The 20990-nt window shown below is 44.9% G+C and overlaps 1 protein-coding gene and 1 long non-coding RNA gene across 4 annotated transcripts in view; one reads left to right on the top strand and one right to left on the bottom strand.

The window, feature by feature from the left end:
* The window catches only part of CUNH1orf116 (chromosome unknown C1orf116 homolog), an 18371-nt gene extending 1908 nt beyond the window's left edge, over positions 1–16463 (bottom strand). Inside the window, exons 1-4 of one of the 2 annotated variants that reach the window (XM_069074733.1) lie at positions 16372–16463; positions 8830–9017; positions 3649–3811; positions 1–2003 (exon numbers count right to left, since the gene is read on the bottom strand). The exon at positions 1–2003 is cut by the window's left edge and continues 1908 nt beyond it. In XM_069074733.1, the coding sequence (XP_068930834.1) occupies positions 310–2003; positions 3649–3811; positions 8830–8934 (1962 nt within the window). In that variant the 5' untranslated portion in view covers positions 8935–9017; positions 16372–16463 and the 3' untranslated portion in view covers positions 1–309. The other variant, XM_069074732.1, reaches the window with a different exon arrangement.
* LOC138151220 (uncharacterized) lies at positions 1152–4390 on the top strand. 2 transcript variants are annotated; one of them, XR_011165762.1, is made up of 4 exons: positions 1152–1314; positions 1582–1674; positions 1782–2016; positions 3791–4390. It is a non-coding gene; the product is annotated as an uncharacterized lncRNA (long non-coding RNA). The 2 variants fall into 2 exon arrangements; XR_011165761.1 differs by lacking the exon at positions 1582–1674.
* Positions 16464–20990: the final 4527 nt, after the last annotated feature.

Raw genomic sequence — 20990 nt, forward strand, 5'->3', positions numbered from 1 at the left:
CACACACACACACACACACACACACACACACACACACACACACACACCCCTAACCCTCTAGAGAGAGAGTGTCCAAGGTATATCCTTCATACCAGTCACTCTGCCGAACCAGGAAGAGTCTTTGGTGAATGTCTAATGTCTCTCCTCTCCCAGCACACCCTGGGTCTACCTTGGAGAGTGTCTAATGTCTTTCCTCCCCCAGCAGACCTGGGTCTGCCTTGGAGAGAGCCTAAAGTCTCTCCCCCCTCAGCAGCCATGGGTCTGCCTTGGAGAGTGTCTAACGCCTCCCCTCCCCCAGCAGCCCCGGGACTACTCCTTTAGCAGGCCGAGTTTCTTTAAGGCCTGCCGTCGATGCTCATCCGGAATGCCTTTGGGGGTGATCTTAACACTGACACATGGGGGCCGGGGCAGCTTATCTCGGCTCTGTCCTGGGTAGGAGAGGCGTTGGGAGCTCCGTTCCTGCTCTAGGTCTGCCAGCTTGCCCACTTGGATGTTGGCAAAGTCTTTCCCTCCGCCCAAAGAGGCCGGACGGGGCCTGGAATTGCGGAGAACGTTCGGGGAGATCCTGTTCAGGAAGGGGACCTTGCCCAGAGAGGCACTGGTCGGGGGCGGGTTGTCCTTTTCAGCTAAGAGGTAACTGCTCAGTCCCACCCCCGAGCGTTCCAGGGTGTTGGACTTGAAGTTCATTTGGCGAAGGCCTGGGATGGAGCCCTCCTTGAGCGTCAGTCTGGAGTCTGACCTTGATTGAGTTGGGGGGCTGCTGCTGACTTTTGTGGGCTTGGGGATGGGGATGGGTGTGGATGGAAGACCTGCAGCCTTAGCTGAAGCAGGGGCAGAAACTACTAGAGATGAAACTGGAGCCTGGACTCCAGGTGCCCGGACTGGAGCAGCAGCAGGGGCTGGAACTGAAGCCCGGACCTGAACAGGAGCCTGGATTGCAGCAGGAGCCTGGACTGGAGCTGAAGCCCGGACCGGAGCAGGAGCTTGGACTGAAGCAGGAGCCTGGCTTGTAGCAGGAGCCTGGACTGAAGCAGGAGGCTGGACTGTAGCAGTAGCTTGGACTGGAACTGAAGCCCGGACCGGAACAGAAGCTTGGACTGGAGCAGGGGCTGGAGAGGGAGTCTGAGCCGGAGATTGCTTAGACCTGAGAAAGCTACCAGACTTGGCCAAATGGAGGTTGGGCTCAGTGTTTTGGTCTTGGGGGAGTCCCAGCTTCTCTAGAGCCTCTCGCCTGGCTCGCCTCTGCTCCTGGAGCCCAGAGGCTACAGAACCAGCATGCTCAGGAGTGGATTCTCTGGTGGCAGCCTGAGAACGGTGAGAGAACCGGTTCTGAGGGTCGCCAGGGAAGTTACTGCGGCTGGTCTTCAGGATAATGTTGGGGGGGAGTTTGCGGGACTTGGGAGCTGTCAGGGGAGCAAACTTAGTACTCTTATCATCTCCTCCCGGGAGCGGAAAGTCTTCAGATCCCAGGTTTTCTGAAGACAATGTGGGAGGCAGCCCAGGCTGCCTTGAGACCCCTTCCACAGCCTTCTCACTGGTTCTTTGGGACATAGTCTTCAAAAATGCTTCCTCTTTCTTCAGGGTATCAGGTGCTGTGTGGAGCCAGGGCAAGTTGTCTTGACCCGGCCTTGTCTTCTCTTTAAGGGACAGGCTCCCTCCAGTACCTTGCCCCTGGTGAGTGTCCCGGAAAGCCTCCGGTGGGGGTATGAGTACCTCGTCTAATTCAGAAGGTGTCCCTGGGAGGACAGGTGGGCCTACAATGTTGCCTCTGTTTCCCAAAGGTGCTGACACAAGCCCTCTAGGGATATGGCCTTCAGACTGACTAGAGAGGCAGGTGGAGCTCTCTCTAAAGCTCTGGTCCCTGCTAATATGGATGTTCCGGGGAAGGCTGTGGGATCCAGACTTCAGGCCCAGTTCTTGGGCCTGCCGAAGACGGGTCAGACTGAATTGAATGTCTCTGTTCTTCTCGGATCCCTCCTGAGTCAGTCTTTCCTCTGAAGAACCTGCAGTGGTGAGGTAAGAGGGAGCAGGGATGTGCAGACAGAGAGGAGGCAAACAGAAATGAGAATCCTGCCAGAGAGGGAACAAACATTCCCAACAACCAACCCCTACGCTGACCCCTGAACTCCAAATAAATGACCCATCTCTTCTCTCTCGTTAAAGGGGCAGGCATTCTTCCTTGTGCAGTAGTAGCATGACCCAGATCATAAGACCTTTCTTTTTTTTAAATTAAATTTTATGTTTGTTTGTTTTTTTACAATTAATATATTTTTCTCTTTCCCACATCACTTGAGAAAGGAAAAACAACAACCTTCTAACAAATAAGAGGGAAGAAACAGGAAGAGGTCCAGTCCCAGACCAGTCTCTTGGCCATGGGGAAGCACTCCCCCAATCCCACTGTGATGAACTAAGAATGAAGACAGACAGGGAAGGTTCTTTCCTGCTACCCCCCAGTTTCCAGATGGCTCAGACCCTCCTGGTTATACAAACAGGTGCTCTGTTCTAAACCTAACCTATCTGCTTACAAAGAAGCCTGGCCCCTTCCCCATGGACATCTGAATAGCTGTGCAAAACCGCAGCCTAGAGCTCAAGGAAGGGTCATGGCCTCTCCTCTCCTTGCCAACTGGGCGCGAAGCTCAATTCAACTCAGTCAGAGAAGAAGTCTCGTGACTGTGGGTCCAGTTTTGAGTCCAACAATACAGAGAACAGCCCTACTCCCTTAAGACTTAGAAGCTGTCAGAGAAATCGCTTTGATCCCTCAGAGAAGACCCTACCCTTGTGGTATTTCTCTGCTAGGGACAGAAGTATTCCACTACTGCACACAAGTGCATCAACCCCACCCCCTAAACTTACTCATGTTGTCAAAGCATCTCCCACAACAGATTACATAAAAACTGGGCCTTGACCCACCTGCCCCTCCCTTCCCTTCTCCATATCTCCCACAGCTTCATGCTCTGGGCCCCTGAGATTAGCTTAGCCACCCTAGACTGATAGTTTCTCCAGTACCTCCCATCTACCCCACCCCCACCCTCCTTCATTCCTCTCTACTTCATGGGCTTGGTCTCTTGAAGATTTCTTCATGGGCAGAGCAAATACAAGTCAACCTTTTTGCTTCTTGTCTCACCCATCCCAGCAAGGGAGAGGGGGAGAGGAGGAGAGGGGAGAAGAGTGGAGGAGAGAAGGAGAGAAAAAGAGGGGGAAAAAGGGAGAGGAGGAGAGGGGGGAGAAGGGTGAGGGGAAGAGGGGGAGAGGGAGAGAGAGGGAGAGAAATCTTCTAAAGTTGCCCTACAAAGAGCTCATCACCCACTGACCTACAATAAGTCACTATTTAGGGAGAGATGAAGAATGCAAATTGACTGGTTCTCTGCCCACATCCCTCCCCTTCCTTCAGCCTTTGTGGTATTTTCTGTATACCTCTCTGGGACACTTGAGCTATTTCATGGATAGGTCTTATCCCCCCAACATGTTCCTTGAGGGCAGGGTCTGTGCCTTATTCACTTATTAAGTATGGTGCTTTACACATAGCAGACACTCGTAAATATTCATCGAACTGAGAACTAGACAGAGGGCAGGCTGTTGAAAATGGTTAGTGAGATCTATAGTGAGATCTTTAAAGCTGCATTTTTAAGAGGTACCCAACTTTCTTACCCTGGAGAACAGGCTGTGTCCTTGGGCCCTGGGGTGTGGCTGGCTCAGACTCGTCTGTAGAGAGGCCACTGTCTGCCTCCTTGTCTAAGGAGCCAATGGTCTCTTCCAAGAAAAGTAGACACTCTTTCTCTTCTGCCGATAGGAAGTCGTAGCTGCCGTCACTCTGCAAGCCACCAAAGAATAATTGAAAAGGTCAGTTTAGGGAAAGAGGGAGCAATGTGAAAATTAGCTCTGCAGAAACTGGCGGGGACCAAGCACCACCCTGCCCTGCTCCCTCTGTGGAAGGAATGCTGAAGAGCTGGAAATGGAACCACAGTACCTCTACCAACCTGGATCAACCCGCTCAGGCTGTTCTCTCAACCCTTGGGCACCAGGAAAGGGACAACCAGAGAAACAGTTCCCCATGATACTGTGATTTAACCAACATGCAGGGGCTGTGACTTCCCACCTCCATGTCTTTGCATACCTCATTCCCTATATCTGGAATGCTTCTCCTTCCGTCATCATCACCACCTGTTGGATTCCTACTCCTTTTTTAAAGCACAATTCAGATGCCCCTCCCTTATTGAACTGTCCCTGAACTCTCCTCTCCCTGCCTTCCATACTGACTTTCCCCCTTGAACCTCAAATAATATTTTTCAGTTCTACTGTACTTATAAAATATAGAATATGAAAGCTACCTCTGTATGTAACATAAGCCCCTACTAGACTGTAAGTTTGCCTAGCCTAGTGCTCTGCACATGATAGAAGGCTAACGATTTTTGCTAAATAAAAAACAAATGACCTTCTTCCAAATTCCAGGGTCTATTAGTTGGTGTGAAGGACTAGAAGTCAGAAAAAAAGGATTTTAGCTATGATTGAGTAAATCTTTTACATTCTCTCTACTTATGTTTTTCTCCAGCAATAAATAGAAAGAAAAGAATAACACTTTGGCTTGCATAGTGATTTTCCCATTCAAAAGTGCTTTCTCAAGGACTTTTAAAATACTCATAAGACAGGAGGTTCAAATGGAATAAAGAAAAGCAGGACAAGATGTATACATATATGCATATTAATACATACATATATGTGTGTGTCTACATATATGTATGTATACATACAAACATACACAAATACATAGATGTGATTTTAAAAAACCAAGTTGTAGATTAGAATAGATTCATAATTTCTTTTTCTGGCTTTGGTGCATGTAAATATTCACGTTAGTTGATGATCCTTCGCCTATAATATTTTTGAAATGCTTTTATATATTTTATTTAAACTGTAGCTAACTTTTGATTTTCCCTGGTGATAGGCATAGGGAATACAGTGGTATGTTATAGATCATTTAAATATTATTTATCCTTGTCTTTGAAATTCATTACATCAAGGATTTGGAAGCTCTCAGTGAAGCAGTGAATAGAGAGCTGAGCCTAGAGCCAGGAAGACCTGGTCTCAGACACTTACTAGCTGTGTGACCTGGGTAAGGCACTTACCCTCTATTTGCCTCAGTTTCCTCAACTGTAAAAAATGGGAATAATAATAGCACCTACCTTACACGGTTATTATGAGGATCAAATGAAATATTTGTTAAAAAATAAATAAAGGACCTAGTGGAATGCCTAGCATACAGTAGACTTATTGCCATATACTTCCCCTTCCCCTAGAAAAGTTGACTTTCTGATGTTTGGCTGAGACAATGAGGTTGTATTTCATAAACACTTACCAACTAATGACAGAGGAAGATAAGAATTCAGGTAGGAACTCTGGAAGGGGAAGCTAGATAATGTTGTTTAGTGTTTTAATTGTATTTGACTCTTTATGAACCCATTTGGAGTTTTCTTGGCAAAGATACTAGAGTGGTTTGCCATTTCCTTCTCCATCTAATTTTACAGATGAGGAAACTGAGGCAAACAGGATGAAGTGACTTGTCCAGGGTCACACAGCTAGTAAGTATCTGAGGCCAGATCTGAACTGAGGTCTTCCTGACTCCAGACCCAGCATTCTATCTACTGTGCCACCCAGTTATCCCAAACTGGACAATATTTCAGTGAGAATTCACAAAGTAGGGACTCCAGACATGAGTGGATTTTGACTACAGACAAAAAGCACTTGGGAGTATCTGAACGAAAGTAACAGTAGGGCCAAGTAGAAGAATAATGATAGCAGACCTGGGTGCCAGTTCCCCAAAAGTTGTAATTAATTCAGGCAGTAGATAGTTCAGTGGTTAGAGCATAAGATCTGAAGTCAGGAAGATCCTAGTTCAAACCCAGTCTCAGACATTTACTAGCTGTGTGACCCTGGGCAAGTCACTTAACCTATGTCTGCTTCAGTTTTCTCATCTGTAAAAGGAAGGTTCCTATGGTTCTTGAGCAGATAAAATGAGACATTTGCAAAGTGCTTTGCAAATCGTAGAGCACTTTTAATTTCTTCTCCTTTTCCCACTAAAGCCTGACGAGCCCTGAAAACAACAGAGCTGGGAGATCCTGAGGCCAGGAACGAACAATCCTCTGGACTACAGGGTCTTCCTTCACCTATCGACCTGCCCCTCATATATTAAAGAGAGAAAATGAAAATCCACAGAATTTTCTAACTCTGTTGGTTCCTTCTACGGCTCTTTGTGGGTCAGTAGAAAAGTTAGGGTTGGGGTGCAAATTAGAACGGGCTGCTAGCTCATCCAGATACAGTCTGCAGGTCCCAAACCACTCCAGTCTCTGTAACTTTCTTCAACAACCAACAGCATGGAGTTCAAAAAGAAAGAATACTTCCTTTCATGACAAGGACGGCCCAACTCTCAATTACCTGTGTGGTGGATAATTCACTTTGGCCAGTGTTTAGTCAATTAGAGACGAATGAATTCAGAGTCAATAAATTCTGGACCCACTTCCTGCTATGTCCATTCTTGCTCGTTCATATTAACTTCAAGAAAGGGATAAGGATAGGGGCTGGACCTGTGACTGTACAGGTATAGAAAACTCCCAGGTGAGGAACTCCTTCTACCAAGATAGGTCAGCATCTTTTCAGCAATTTACAACAACTCTCAGAGTTGTCCAGGGCACCAAGGTCAAGTGATTTGATCAAGTTACACAGCTGGTACATCAGAGGTACCATCTGAGGCCAGGTTATCCCCGCTCCAAAGCCAACTCTCTGTATACCATTACATCATGGTTTCTCTCTTCAGCTGAACAGAAATAAAAAGATTCAACTGCTGTAATCCTTCTCCCTCCACAAACTATGTTCCATGGCCAACTAGATATTACTCAGGATTGTCTGCTCTGGGAGAAGAGTGTGTGTGTGGGGGGGGAGGGGTGTATGCACACGGGTGCACTAATTTTTTTCCTAATTATGGAGACAAAATTAAACTAGAAAATTAGCCTCATGGGCTTCATTCTCTTTCTCTGTAATACAAGGGGATTGGACCAGATGGTCTCCAAAGTCCCTTCTATTGTTAAGATTCAATAATCCCTTTCCAATATGTTTTAAAAAGCAAACATACAAAACACAGCAGGGTCTGTATAAGGAGGCAGTCATTAAGCTTACTCTCACTTCACCCTTTGACCTGCTGGAGCATTTATTTGGGGAGAATTTGCTTGCTCTGTTTGTTGGTCCCTTCTCTGACACCTTGTTCAGTTGTTTTCTCTGACTCTTTGTGACCCCATTTGGGGTTTTCTTGGCAAAGATACTGGAGTAGTTTGTTATTTCCTTCTCCAGTTTATTTTACAGATGAGGAAACTGAGGCAAACAGGGTTAATGAGTTGCCCAGGGTCACACCGCTAGGAAATGTCTGAGGCTAGATTTGAACTCAGGTCTTTCTGATTCCAGGCTCAGTGTTCTATCCACTAAGCCATCTAGCTGCCTACCTTTTACACCGAGAGATACTGAAAAGTAATTCTTGCAAAGAACAGAGAATCCTTAGGAATGGAAGGAAGGTGAAGAGGTAGTGTCGTCTCTGCCTCCAGAACTCTACTGTCTCTGGAAGAAGGACAAAGGTTCTCAGGGAATGAGATTTGACAGCTACCCTTGGTTACCCATTCCAGGTCCTTTCTTTTTCTTCTTCTCTATTAGGAAGTTCTTTCAAAGATATAATCTAAATTCTTCAGGCTACAAAGAGACAAAAGACTTTTCACCCTTTCACAATCCAGGTGCTTTCCTCAAAAACTTTCCAGTGGTGGTTGATTGCCAGTAGTGTCTTCATTGGACAGACTTTGGGCCCCCTACACTCTAGCTCAGCTCGGCTCTTATTAAGAATAGACCTCTCGTTCCAGGCACACCTGAGCTTCTGAAAGCTGAGCTCAAATGTCCACACAGAGTGAGAAGGCCTCAAGAAAGCAAGCAGAATAATGTTTCATGAACCCGGAGTCTGTAGGCAGAATTTTTAGGGGTTTGGGAAGCCTAACCTAGTGCAGAAAGCACTTGACTGGGAGTCAGCAAACTTGCCTTCTTGTCCTAGCTCTGACTCTTACTAGCTGTGTGACCTTGGGCGAGTCACTTAACTTCAATTAACTCATATGAAAAGGTTGGACTAGGCCATGAGGTGGTAAAGTGGATAGAGAGCTGGACCTGGAGTCAGGAAGACTTGAGTTTCAATCCTGATTTAAGCAATTACTAGCTGTGTGACCCAGGATAAGTCATTTAACTTACTTTAACTTTTACTTTAGCTTGTCTGCTTCACATTCCTTACCTGTAAAATGGGGGTAATCATTGTATCTACCTCATGGGAATATTGTGTACAGTATATTACATTATATTAATTATATAATGTAATATAATTAATATATACATATCAAAGATTTTGCAAACCTTAAAGTGCTGTTGTTTTCTATATTATTACTACTATTGTTGTTGTTGTTGTTATATCTCTGAGGTTCCATACTCCAATGTTCTATAACTAAATGATGTTTCCTTTCCCACTGCTAAGTGAAAGGGAGGGAAACAAAGGCTTCCCTCATCTGCCCCAATCGACCCCACTTCCCTCTAAGGCTGTACTGCCCTGTTTTCTGCTAAATGAAAGGTGAACTGAAAAAGAAAGCATGGTGGTATGATTAATTCCTCAGCACAGAACACCAAAGGAAAATGCACAGAGGGCACGGATGAGGAGGATAGATCAGAAGCAGGAGGAGTCACAGGGCAGCCGTGCAGAGATGGGGGCTAAGGGAGCCAGGGCAGGTTGGGGAGGCTGGGGGGGGGGGGGGCCGTACGTACAAATCCCGAGTGAGTGGAGTTGGTGCTCGTCATGCTGTCACAGCTGCCAACGCGGGTCACGGGTTCTGTGCCGGGGCCCACTGGCCACAGCTCCCTTTCAGGCATCACCCGAAACAAGACACAGGAGGCGGTGAAAGGGGCTCCCAGAGGGGGAAGCGAAGGGAAGCGGAGAATGTCCCAGGCCTGGCCTGAAAAGAGAGAAGAATCACAGCCACTTTGAACCGAGGCCTCCGCCTCTGTGCTTCAGCCATGTGGCATGGTTCCTGGAGTCACCAAGCAAAGACTTAGAAAGAGATCCACAAGTGGAACTCAGACATTTGCCTCTGTGGAAGCAGGTGGTGGTGGTAGAGAGGCAGACCCCTTCAGAATCACAGTAGCTCAGGAGCTGGTAGGGACCTCAAAAGTTATCTAAATCTACCCAATACTTAAACAGGAATTCCTTTTTTTTTTTTTGCTTGCCTTTTTGGAGGGGGGAAGGCAGGGCAGTTGGGGTTAAGGGACTTGCCCAAGGTCACACAGATAGTAAGTGTTAAGTGTCTGAAGCTGGATTTGAACTCCTGACTCCAAGGCTGGTATGGTGCTCTATTCACTGGGCCACCTAGCTGCCCCTGGACAGGAGTTCCTTGAATAGCAGGACTGACAAGTGGTCATCTCACTTCTGCTCCAAAAACACTTCCTCCTAAAATAGCCCATTCAACTTAGGCCAAGTTTTCCCTTACAAAAAGTCAAAATCTGGCTCTCTACAGCTTCATCCATTGTGCCTAGCTCTGCTTCTAGAGCCAAGCAGAATCAGCCTACTCCTTCTTCTACATGACAGCCTTTCAGCCATCATTCACACCCCGACCCGTCTTCCTTCTCTGGGCATTAAAAAAAAGAAAAGGTTTCATTACTTTCATTACATTCGCCATGTTTCATTCCTTCCCATCAGAAAGCCTGACCTACCTAAATTCCTTTTGTTATGGAGGTACCCCTTCTTTTTGGACTTCATGCTTTTGGTTGCTGAAGGAAGTTATGGAGACTAGAGTGGTTAGGGAGCAGGAAGGAAATATGCTGGTATATAAGTGCTGGTATCTAAGAGTCTCATGACTTTAAAGAATGCATACAAGCCAGCCCACATCTCCTTGCTCTGCCCTAGCCTTTGGAGCTTCAGGAGGTAACAGAGCAAGCCTTTTTCCTGTTTCACCCTATCCCTTATTTTCACATTGCCCAATAGACATTAATGGCATGACTCTGAGTGGTTTTCCTCATCAGTGGAGCAGAAATCATAATGAGCATGCCATGAGTACCAAAGAGATTGAGCATGTATAGAAAGCACTTTTCAAACCTCAAAGTGCCATATAAATGTGAACTACTATCATCGTTATTATATTGAAGCTAAAATGGCACCTTCTCAAAGGTTTTCCTTTCACATACACAAACAACCCAGAGGACTTTGTAAGGACTAAGGTGACTTTCCCATAATAGCAAGAGCTAAGAACTAACAGAAGCTAAGTGACCTGTTCAAGGTCACACAGCAATATTGGGGGCTGAGGCAGGATGAGGACCCAAGAGCTCTAACTCCCAATTCAGTCCTTTAACTTCTGACTGCAATGGGGGGGGGGTGGAGGGGGAGACATAAAATCCCATACCTATCATTTCTATTTTCCTGCCACCCACCAAAATTCTCAGTAAATTTCCCAGGAAAATGGGCTCTACTCGGCCTTGGGGACTGGAGGGGACCTCTGCCAAGTTCAGTTGGCAGTGCCAAAGTCAAGTTTGGGCTAAGCAAAGTGAGTCAGCCGACAAGTCACACAGAGCTGGTAAGCACAGGGCCCCATCCTGCCTAGGAGGAGGTATCTCACATGAGGTGGGGCAGGGTGGGGTGAAGAACACTAGGCCAGGCATCTCTTTGGCACATGAGGTTCCTGGACCTGTCAGGGTGGGGGTACGGGGGCGAGGGTGGACCTCAGGTATCAACGAAAAAGTCTAAAGCCAATACTGCACTGAGGAGGAGTTGAAACTGGAATCGGAGGTGTAAACATAGATCAAGAAAACAGTTGCTCACCACCTGGAGACTTCATCAAGCAGAAGCTGGCAGCCATGTGGTTTAGGGAAATGGGAACATGAAAGTGGCAGCAGGAGGGGATGGATTTCAGCAGGTGAGGTTGGCCACACCTTTCAGAGCGAAGCTAAACAGTCCCCTACCCTTTTCCCCACACCAAGCCAGTCTCCCCCAAGGAATGGATTTCAAACCCATTGCCAAAGCTGTCAGTGTTCTTCTCCCTCCTCCAATGGCCTTGTTTGTACGTATCTGTTTATATGCTGTATTCTCACTGTAGAATATAAGCACTTTGAGGGAAGGGATTGGTTCATTTTTGTCTTTGTATCATCAGCACAATGCTTTCCATATACATTTGTTGTGTTCAGTCATTTTTCAGTTATGTACTCTTCATGACTCTATTTAGGATCATAAGAGATTTTGGAGTGGTTTCCATTACTTTCTCCAGCTCATCTGACAGATGAGGAAACTGAGGCAAACCGGGTACAGTGACTTGTCCAGGGTCACACAGCTAGTAATTGTCTCAGGCTACATTTGAACTCTGGGAAAATAAGTCTTCCTGACTCACATAGGTCCAGTGTTATATCCACTGTGCTACCTAGCTGCCCCTTCATATACAGTAGTAGATACTTAATAAATGTATGTTGAATGAATTTGAACAAAAACCATAATCAAATGTCATGGCATTTGGAATGGACCTTAGCGATCATTGGCTTCAATCCCTTTACTCTGTAACTATGGAAACCAACGCCTACTTGAGATGAATGAATGAAGTGCTCTATCCAAGGCAGCAGACTGAGTAAAGAAATCTTTGAATCCAGGTCTCTGGCTCCAAATCTAAGACTTTCTTCACTACAATATACTGTTTCTAGGACAGCATTTAGTGTGGTAAGCGCTCAGTAAATGCCTGTGGAGAGAATTCCATAAATTTCCATTCTAGTGTTTCCTGGGTGAACTGTCAGATTCTTACTAGTCAGAAACCTTGACCCTTTCTGCTGGCAAGCTTATCTTTCACATCTTTCTTAGTTCTTTAGCATATGTTATGAATAAAAATGGCTCAATGGATAGAGCACTAGGCCTGGAGTCAGGAAGACTCTTCCTGAGTTCAAATCCAGCCTCAGACACTTAGTAGCTGTGTGACCCTGGACAAGTCACTTCACCCTGTTTGATTCAGTTTCATTATCTGTAAAATGAACTGGAGAAGGAAATGGCAAACAACTCTGGTATCTCTGCCAAGAAAACTCCAAATGGAGTTATGAAGAGTCAGACAGGACTAAAAACAACTGAACCAACACAAATAAATAAGAGAACTAATGTGGCTCCATGGACTGGGGAATGAGCTACACTTGTAAAACAGTGGCAGCATAAAGTAGTGCAGAGAAGGCAGGGGCTAGAAGACAAGAGCATTAATTCACTAATTAGCTGTGTAACCCTGGACAAGTCACATTTCTTCATTTAACAGATGTGGAAACTGAGGCACAAAACTGGTCAGACTAGATGACCTCCTGGTCTCTTCCATTTTAACATTTAATAATTATATGACTTTGGGTAATTATTAGTATTGGACTGCATTCCTTGAATTAAGATAGAAGGTTTTCAGTGAAACACATACGAAATATCTATGACAGATCATAAGGTCATTTCAACTCTCCCTTTTTTTTTTTCATGGCACAAACCCAGACAAAGAGCCTTTTCTCACCAGATACAAAAAGCCCTGTCACTAAAGGTATTCGGTCAATCAATATGGATTTATTAAGTGGTTACTATGTGCCAGGCACTATGCTAATTGCTGAGATTACTAATAAAAAGGTAAAAGGCAGTCTCTACCCTCAAGGAGCTCAGTTTAATGAGTGAAACAAAATGCAAACAATTATGTACAAATTGGAAATAACCAACAAAAGAAGAATTAGAAGAGATGGGAAAGACTTGCTATAAAAGGTAGGATTTTAGATGGAACTCGAACGAATCAAGGGAAGCCAGGAGACAAGAAATGAGAATGAGGGTATTCCAGACATGAAGGACATCGAGGGAAAATGCTTAGAGTGGGGGTGGCTAGGTGGCACAGTGAATAGAGCACTGGCACTAGAGTTAGGAGGACTTGAGTTCAAATTCGGATTTAAACACAACACTTGCTTGGCATGTGACCTTGAGCAAGTCACTTAACCCCAATTGCTCTGCCTTTCCCCCTCCAAAAAAAAATTTAAAAAAGAAAAAAAATGTTTGGAGTGGGAGAAGTGGTATCTTATGCTGAAGAATGGGAAGGAGGCCAGGGTCACTGGATCTCAGAGTATGGGAGAAGAGTCACTGTTTCTACCTTCTGTCCTCTAAAATTCAATCACATAGGACTTGACTTGTTGCTTGCATAGAGGTACCTTTCTCAGAGTCGACCTTTTCTCAAGTGTCTGTTTCCTCTGTTGTACACAACAATGGATGTCAAAGACCGACAGACAAAGTTCCCCTCAGCTTTTAGAGTCCCAGTCCTGGGAAGGATCCCAGAATGTAACCTGGTCTCACTCCTTACCTCAAGTCAAATTTATGCCTGGGAAATACCTGGGGGGGGGGGGAGGGGGGGGAAGTTGGGGAGGGGGGGGGGGGAGGGGGGAGGGAAGAGGTGGACGGGGGGAGGGAAGGGGTCATGAAGTAAACCAGAAGATACCACCTTCACTGAAGTAATACTCTTTCTTATTCCCTGTGCCCCATACATGCCAAATGGAAGAACCTAAACCTGACTGAACTCTAAAATATTTCCAATCAACCCTCCCCCACTCCCTCTAACATTGAGAAGGTTTTCCTGAATCAGTCCCCCTTCCCTCCTCCCTTTCTGACCCACCTTGGCTAAAGTGCCATACTTTCACTGGATGGATTTTCAACCCTGAAACTAGGGGACTGGTTCGGAGGAATTCTCGAAACTGGAGGCATTCTTGCTTGACAAGGGACCCAAGAAACAATCTAAACACTTCCAGTGCTCAAGGTGAGCAAGCAGGTGGTATTGTTTAACCTCTGGCTCCCCTGATGAACTTAGAGGGGAGCAGGTTTGCCATTTTTTATTTTATTTTTTACTTTTTGGTTGTTCTTGTTTTTTATTTTGCTGTTTGGGATGAACGGTTGTGGTTGGACTTTATCTGTGATTTCATCAACATACGAGCACTTGGTCAAGAACTTCCTCTACCAAAGAAGGCAGACAGATCTGTGCTTTCTCTGCAGTTTATGGCCTTAAGAGAGCTGCCTAGAACACTGAGAGACTGTGACTTGCCCAGGACCATACTGCAAGCACGTGATAAAGGCTGGTCTTGAACCCTGGTATATTCCTGACTCTGAGACTAGCTCTCCATCATCCACTATACTATGTTGCTTATAGGGTTAAAAGTTTTTATAGAATCTGTAGCTACCCCAAAGGAACATTAAATATTAACCACTGTACTTGTACCAGCCAAGGCTTAGGGGAGAGTCAATAAATATTTGGCATATGGAGCACAGACATCTCAAAAGGGAAAAGGGAAATGGCTCCATTCCAGTCCTAGGACTTTAGAGGGCAGAATTCTCTCTGTCCCTCCTCAGTCCTTGTCTCCTGGCTTCCTTCAACTTCAACCCAAAATACTGCCTTCTATAGGAAGCATTTCCCAACTCCTCTTTGCTTCCAGAAAAATACTCTAATTTTCAGACTCTTGCATAATATACTATATATCCATGGTATTAGCTGTTCATCAACTTCCCCTTCAACACCACCACCTTATTCTCCTAATATACTCCAAGAGACAGCCATCCTCCCCACTCACCAAGAACAGCTTTCCAGGTGCTCACAAACCAGATGCCTCTATTCCTCTATCTCCTGTTGCCCAGAAATCAGCTCCAGGCAAGGGAATTTGGGATAAGCCAAATAACCAGGGAGAGGGTAAATATGTACTTGTGTCTGTTAATGCATCTAAATGTGTAGGTTTGTGTGTTTAGACAAAGTCATAACCTACTTTGAAAATCTTTGTCAGGGAGGAGAGAGGGAGGAAGAGGCTGGGCAGGGAGAGTAGGAGGGATCTCTTGCTAGATAGAGAGACCTTTGTCAGACACTACACGTTTTTATTGTTTGTGATCAGTCACCTGCCAAGTATGGAGGGTAACTCAAGGGTGGAGCCTTAGCATGTAAGTGAGAGGGGCTACCTGCCCAGGGTGGTGAGAACCATGGTCTACAATGGAGCTAAAAGGAGTGTCCATAGCAGGACCACTTTAAAAGCCCAAGGCTGGTGTCTCCCCTTACCCCCTGGTGACAGACACATAGAGAGGCCAAGGAACTTTGGCAATATACATGCTACAGAACTGCAAATTCCAATCTTTAAATCCTTCCTTATACAATGAAATCTGCTTTGTACACTGTCTCCAGCTAGACAACTAAGGACAGATGAATAGACAGGAACATAGGGGGAAAAAAACCAAACCTGCCTGAGTCTTGGTGGGCTTCCACTATATACACTATCCTACTACAGGGATCAGAGCCCTTTTGCTGAGAGAGGAAGAGAAAGGCAATGCAGTCCCCATTCAGACCAGACGGGTAGATTTCTCCTACAGCAGCCAGAGTACTACTTTTGTCCCTTCCCCTCCCAAAGGAGGGTCCTATGGAACCACGAAGTTTCTATTGTATCTTATCACCATTCATAACAGTTAGACCAAAGCAGAGAGTTGCACCTGAACAAGCTTAGATTTGCATCTATGGGAAGGAGTGACAGTCATTATTGAAGCACCTTCTCAGACCCCCGTTAAGCCAGCACTCACTCACACACACTCTCTGCCACCAATCCCAAATGAATACATACCCTCATTACACTATACAACTCACATGCCACTCACAACACCCAGAGAGCTCCAGAATCAGAACCACACCCACTTACATGCATACACTCATACCTGCTGCACCCCTTGTTTAAGTAAACATGACCCCATTAAGTGATAAAGAGGGAAAAGAGCCCCAAGTTAAATATCTACCATGGTACACTCCAGAGGGTGGTACTTGAGTATGCTAGGAGAATTCTCCTGCCTCCTACTCCACTCTTAAATATTCTATTTTATGATCACTACCTTATTTTAACTGTTCATAGAATGAAGTTTCAATACTGGCTCAATCCTGCCTTTTTTATTAAAAAAAAAAAAGTTTACTTGTTGCACCCAAGTCCCAATAAAGGAACAATCAGAAAATGCATTTCCTCACCCAGGTCCCCAAAACAAATCCTACCCCAGTTCGAGGTCCCAAATTCAGAATAATAAACTTCTCATTCTGAGTCTGGCTGGACAAAGAGAGACAGGGACTCAGAAGCACAGACTTCCCAGATCTGAAGACCCTCTTCTAGCAACTGAGTAAACAAGAATTCATTAGTGATAAACTCACCTTAACTGGGTGGATGGGCAGAAGAGCAGAAAAAAATAGAATAGCCCTTCTATCCCAAAGGGCAAAGACGGAGACAGAACAATTGCCCTGCCTCCTACAGTTTCCTACTTCTTTTGACCTCTTCCTGACTTACCTGGACAGGTAAATGCTTCATCTGTCCCGCCTCACCCCACCCTGCCTCTGACTTTCAGCCAATCCCAGTCTCCCCTCCCAATTTCTCATTCCAGCTGTTTCCCTGGGGAGGGCAAGAGAAGGATGGGGCAGGGCGGGCTTTCATAGGATTGACCAATCAGCTCATTATCAATCCCTATTCAAAACCAATTAGGGAACCCTTTGAAGAGGAGAGGCTGGGAGGAGGGGCATCATTAAACTGAGAGTTGTAGCACTGAACTGAGTGGGAGGGAAATTGCCTTTATTTAACAGGGAGCTTGCCTATCGATAGGTTATTTGTTAACTTCCTACCTAGGACCTCTTTCCTGTCTGGAATGGAGAAAAGATGAAAGAAATATTTTGGGCAACCTCTCCTCCTACACCGAAGATTAAAATTTCACCTGGTACAATGGGGCAAAGCAGTAGTACTAATTTTCCTTACAAGCATTTTCCCTAGATCTTAAACCTCTTGCCTCTCACCTCCCTGCCCCCAATCCACACTTAGCTCAGAGAAGATGCCTTGAATTTTCTTTCTTCCCCCATAACCTTCTAATATAATTCTAATTCTAATTTAATATCAAGGATTAGCCCCTTCTCTTCATCTCAAAACCTCCTATGCTCTTCTCCTTTACTCTAATTTGCACTAATGAAGCAGCCTTTCTCACCAAGACTGACTCCCCTTCTTCTCTAGTTTTCTTGTCCTCTCCCCAGTTCTCAAGCTTTCCCTATTTTTCTGTTCCCTGCTACCCCCACCCCCTCATTCTTTAAAAAACAAAAAATAAAAAAGGACAAAAATCCTCACTAGACCCTAGCAAGCTATGTTTCTGTATCTCTCCTCCCAGAAAAAAAAAGCTATGTAAACTCATAGCCTTTACTTCCTCTCCCTCTGCTCACATTCCAACCCTTTGCAGTTTGGCTTCTGACATCATCACTCAAGTGAAACAGGTGTGTCCCAAGCTTTATTTGCCATAAGGTTACCCAACTGCCAAACTGATGGTCTTTTCTCAGTTCTCCTCCTTCTCGACCTCTCCAGTAATTGACACCATTGAGCATCCTTTCACTTCCCTGAGGTTTTTTTTCTTATTACTCTCTCCTTGTTCTTCTACCTGTCTGACCACTCATTCTATTTTGTTGGCTCATTATACATTTCATGCCCCCGTAAGTGTGCATGTACCCCAATGTACACAGTACATAAAAAGACACAAGTACATATCCACCCTCTCCCTGATTATTTGGGTTATCCCAAATTCCCTTGCCTGGAGCTGATTTCTGGGCAACAGGAGATAGAGGAATAGAGGCATCTGGTTTGTGAGCACCTGGAAAGCTGTTCTTGGTGAGTGGGGAGGATGGCTGTCTCTTGGAATATATTAGGAGAATAAAGTGGTGGTGTTGAAGGGGAAGTTGATGAACAGCTAATACCATGGGTATATAGTATATTATGGAAGAGTCTGAGAATCAGGGTATTTTTCTGGAAGCAAAGAGGGGTTGGGAAATGCTTCCTGTAGAAGGCAGTATTTTGGGTGGAACTTAAAGGAAGCCAGAAGACAAGGGCTGAAGAGGGAAAGGAAGCATTCTGTATTCACAGTACATCTGTACATAGCTTTCTCTTTCCATACAGTCTGTTGGTGACTATAAGACAGATGATTCTACAGCACACAGGAGGGCTGCTAGCAGAATTTCACTTTTGATCTAGTTAGACAGGAAAGACACTAAGACAGTTTTGAAGGCATTAATAATCTTATTTTATTCTATTCTACTTTTCTCACACAGGTTACTGATAATGGGAGCACCAACTCCTATAGCATTGCCTAATCACCCTTTTCTCAGGGGCTGGTGAGAAGGGGGGGGGTCAACTCCCTCTACTTCTCGATGGGGTCAATTGAGACAGGCACAGAGAGCTTGTGCATTCCCCTAAATCCCCTCAAGTCTCAATGGGGGCCAGTTGAGGTAAACACAGATTCCCCCCAAGCCTTGATTAGGGCCAATCAAGGCATGCACAGCATTCCAGCTTGTGCATTCGACCCTAAGGGTACCCCGTTCACTGACCAATGCCCACGTGCTTCATAGGGCAACAGACAAGGCATATTGCCAGCAATAGCCTCATAAGTTTACATCACCGCATCCCTGTATTTCACTGCACAATCACAATGAATTTTTACAATTGAAGCACAAATGTTTATATTATTTATCATTATATAACACTGCATAAGCATGGCAGAGATGTTTTGAACCATAATCATGGGAACTCATATCTAATACCTGGGAACAAGAGATTGTTATGGCCATGGATCCTGAGAAACTGAACTCTAAGAAACAGTAACAAAAATCCACTTTACACACACTAAAATCCACCTTATTTACAGTGACCTCATCAGTTTCCATGGGCTTAATGATCACATCTGTGCAAATGACTCCTAGATCTATAAATCCACCTTCATCACCCCCCTGAGTTCCATTCCCACAAAACCAACTGCTTATTGGACATTTCAAAATGAATGTCCCATAGATGTGCCAAACTCCTCGTGCTTAGAACAGAACTTACCACTCTTGTCCTCCCATTCTGTTCCTCTTCTGCATGTTCTTATTTCTGTTAAGGGGACCACTATTTGTCCACTCTCCCTGGTTTGCAACCTCATTGTTACCCTCAACTCTTCACTCTCTCTTACCCCACTCGGCCAGATAGTTATCAGATCTTTGCAGTTTCTACTTCCATGTCTACTCTGGCACCTGTTCCCTCCTCACTATTCACATGGCTATCATGTTCAGATCCTCATCGCTTCTTGCCTGAACTGTTGCAATGGCCTCCTACCCGGTTCTCCAGCATCGTTTCTCTCACTCCAATCCATCCTCCCCACAGTTGCCAAAGTGATTTTTCTTAAGTGTAGCTCTGATCACACTCTTTTCTACATAATAAATTCCAGTTCCTTCCTCTTGCCTCTATGTTTTTAAACTTCTCTGTTTCACTTTTAAAGTCCTCCAACACCTGACCCCACCCTGCCTTTTTTCAGCCCTGTTACACATTACTCTCTTCAGTTTTGTGGTCTAGCCATCCTGGCCTTGCTATTGTTCCTCACAATGCAATCTCCCATTTCTATGATTTTGTATCACTGTCCCATTTGCAAGGGGGAAGGGGAAACAAGACACACATTTTCTCCTCACTTCTATAGCATAGAATCCTTACTTCCTTCAAGATGCATCTTAAATACAGTTGTTGTACATGCAGCTTTTCTTGATCTACCCTCCCCCTCAACTGCTAGCACCCTTCCTCTCCAAACTACCTTATATTTATTTACACACACATACACACGCACACACATTGTCTTCTCTCATAGAATGTAAACTCCTTGAGGACAGGTGCTATTTCATTTTGGCTTTATATCCTCATCATTTAGTATAGTGCCTAACACATAGTACAGTAGGTATTTAATATATGCCTATTGATTGAGCCTAAGGTTGGGAAGACCCTTGGATTCCTCTCTGTCTAAATGACAACCATCTCCATCCACATTTTTTTAAGAATGAAAGTTAACTATGCCTCCAAGAGATTCAAAGGATAATGGGCTAAGAGCTACCAGAGAATCCAGAAATCATCAAATCCAACCCGTCATTTTGCAGGCCAACAAACTGAGGCCCATAGAGATTAAAAGTGACTTGTCCAAAATTATACCTGTAGTGTCAGAAGTAAGATTTGAACCCAGATCCTATAATTACAGAGTTCCTACCCTGGTAGATGAGGAACATTTATGAGAAAGTGTCCATGGCTTTGAAGTACCCTTTTTATCTTCACAGTTTTCCAGACATGGGTGGCTCCATGTGGAGAGAACACTCTGGCACCCTATTATTTAGATGTCCTTTTAGGCATTTGTGGTATGTGGCAATGAATGGGATGGATAAAATTAAAATGGGCTGGCAACCAGTTTAGCAACTCACTTGTCTCCTACTGTGGACTGATTCTTGGCATCAGGAATAAACCAATCTAAAGGGGGCCAGATAATTTACCCATCCAGCTCTGAATCTTGAAGTCTACTATTCCCAGGAATGTGGGAACCATAAAATGCTCCTTCAAGCTTAGGTCACACTTGCCAAATTATCCAAGGGTTGATTCAACCTGGCTGTAGATGAGCAGATTTAGAACTGCTAAGGACCTTAGAGGTCATTTAATCAAGCTCCCTCAATAGACAAGGAAGTTAAGGTTTTTATAGAAAAGGAAACCTCTGGAGAGAAAAATTGATTTGCCCAAAGGCTACACATGTCATAAGTGGCAAAGCTGGGTTTTTTTAATCTAAATCTAATACTTTTCCCACTCTAATGCTGCCTCTTGCTTCTCTTCCTCCTCCTTTTTGTTTGTTTGCTTGTTATTTACTCCTTGTTCCTTCATGAAAGTCCTCTGCTATTTCATCACGGCATGGAGGAAACATTTGTCTCTTGGAAAGCTTGTCCATGAACCATGAGTGTTGGCTTTGTTGATGGCCCACTGGGCCTATGGATGATGGACCTGTTGTCTGAGCACTAGTCAAGTGAAGTTCAGAGAACCTCACTCATCACAAGGTTACCGTCAAGGTAACCCCAGAAACTTAATACAATCTACACTGAGGGGTTTTG

Source organism: Petaurus breviceps, unplaced genomic scaffold (genome assembly GCF_028583685.1).
Source record: "Petaurus breviceps papuanus isolate PSGF00001 unplaced genomic scaffold, PetGlider_PUasm1.0 90895, whole genome shotgun sequence".
Lineage (NCBI taxonomy): Eukaryota > Metazoa > Chordata > Mammalia > Diprotodontia > Petauridae > Petaurus > Petaurus breviceps.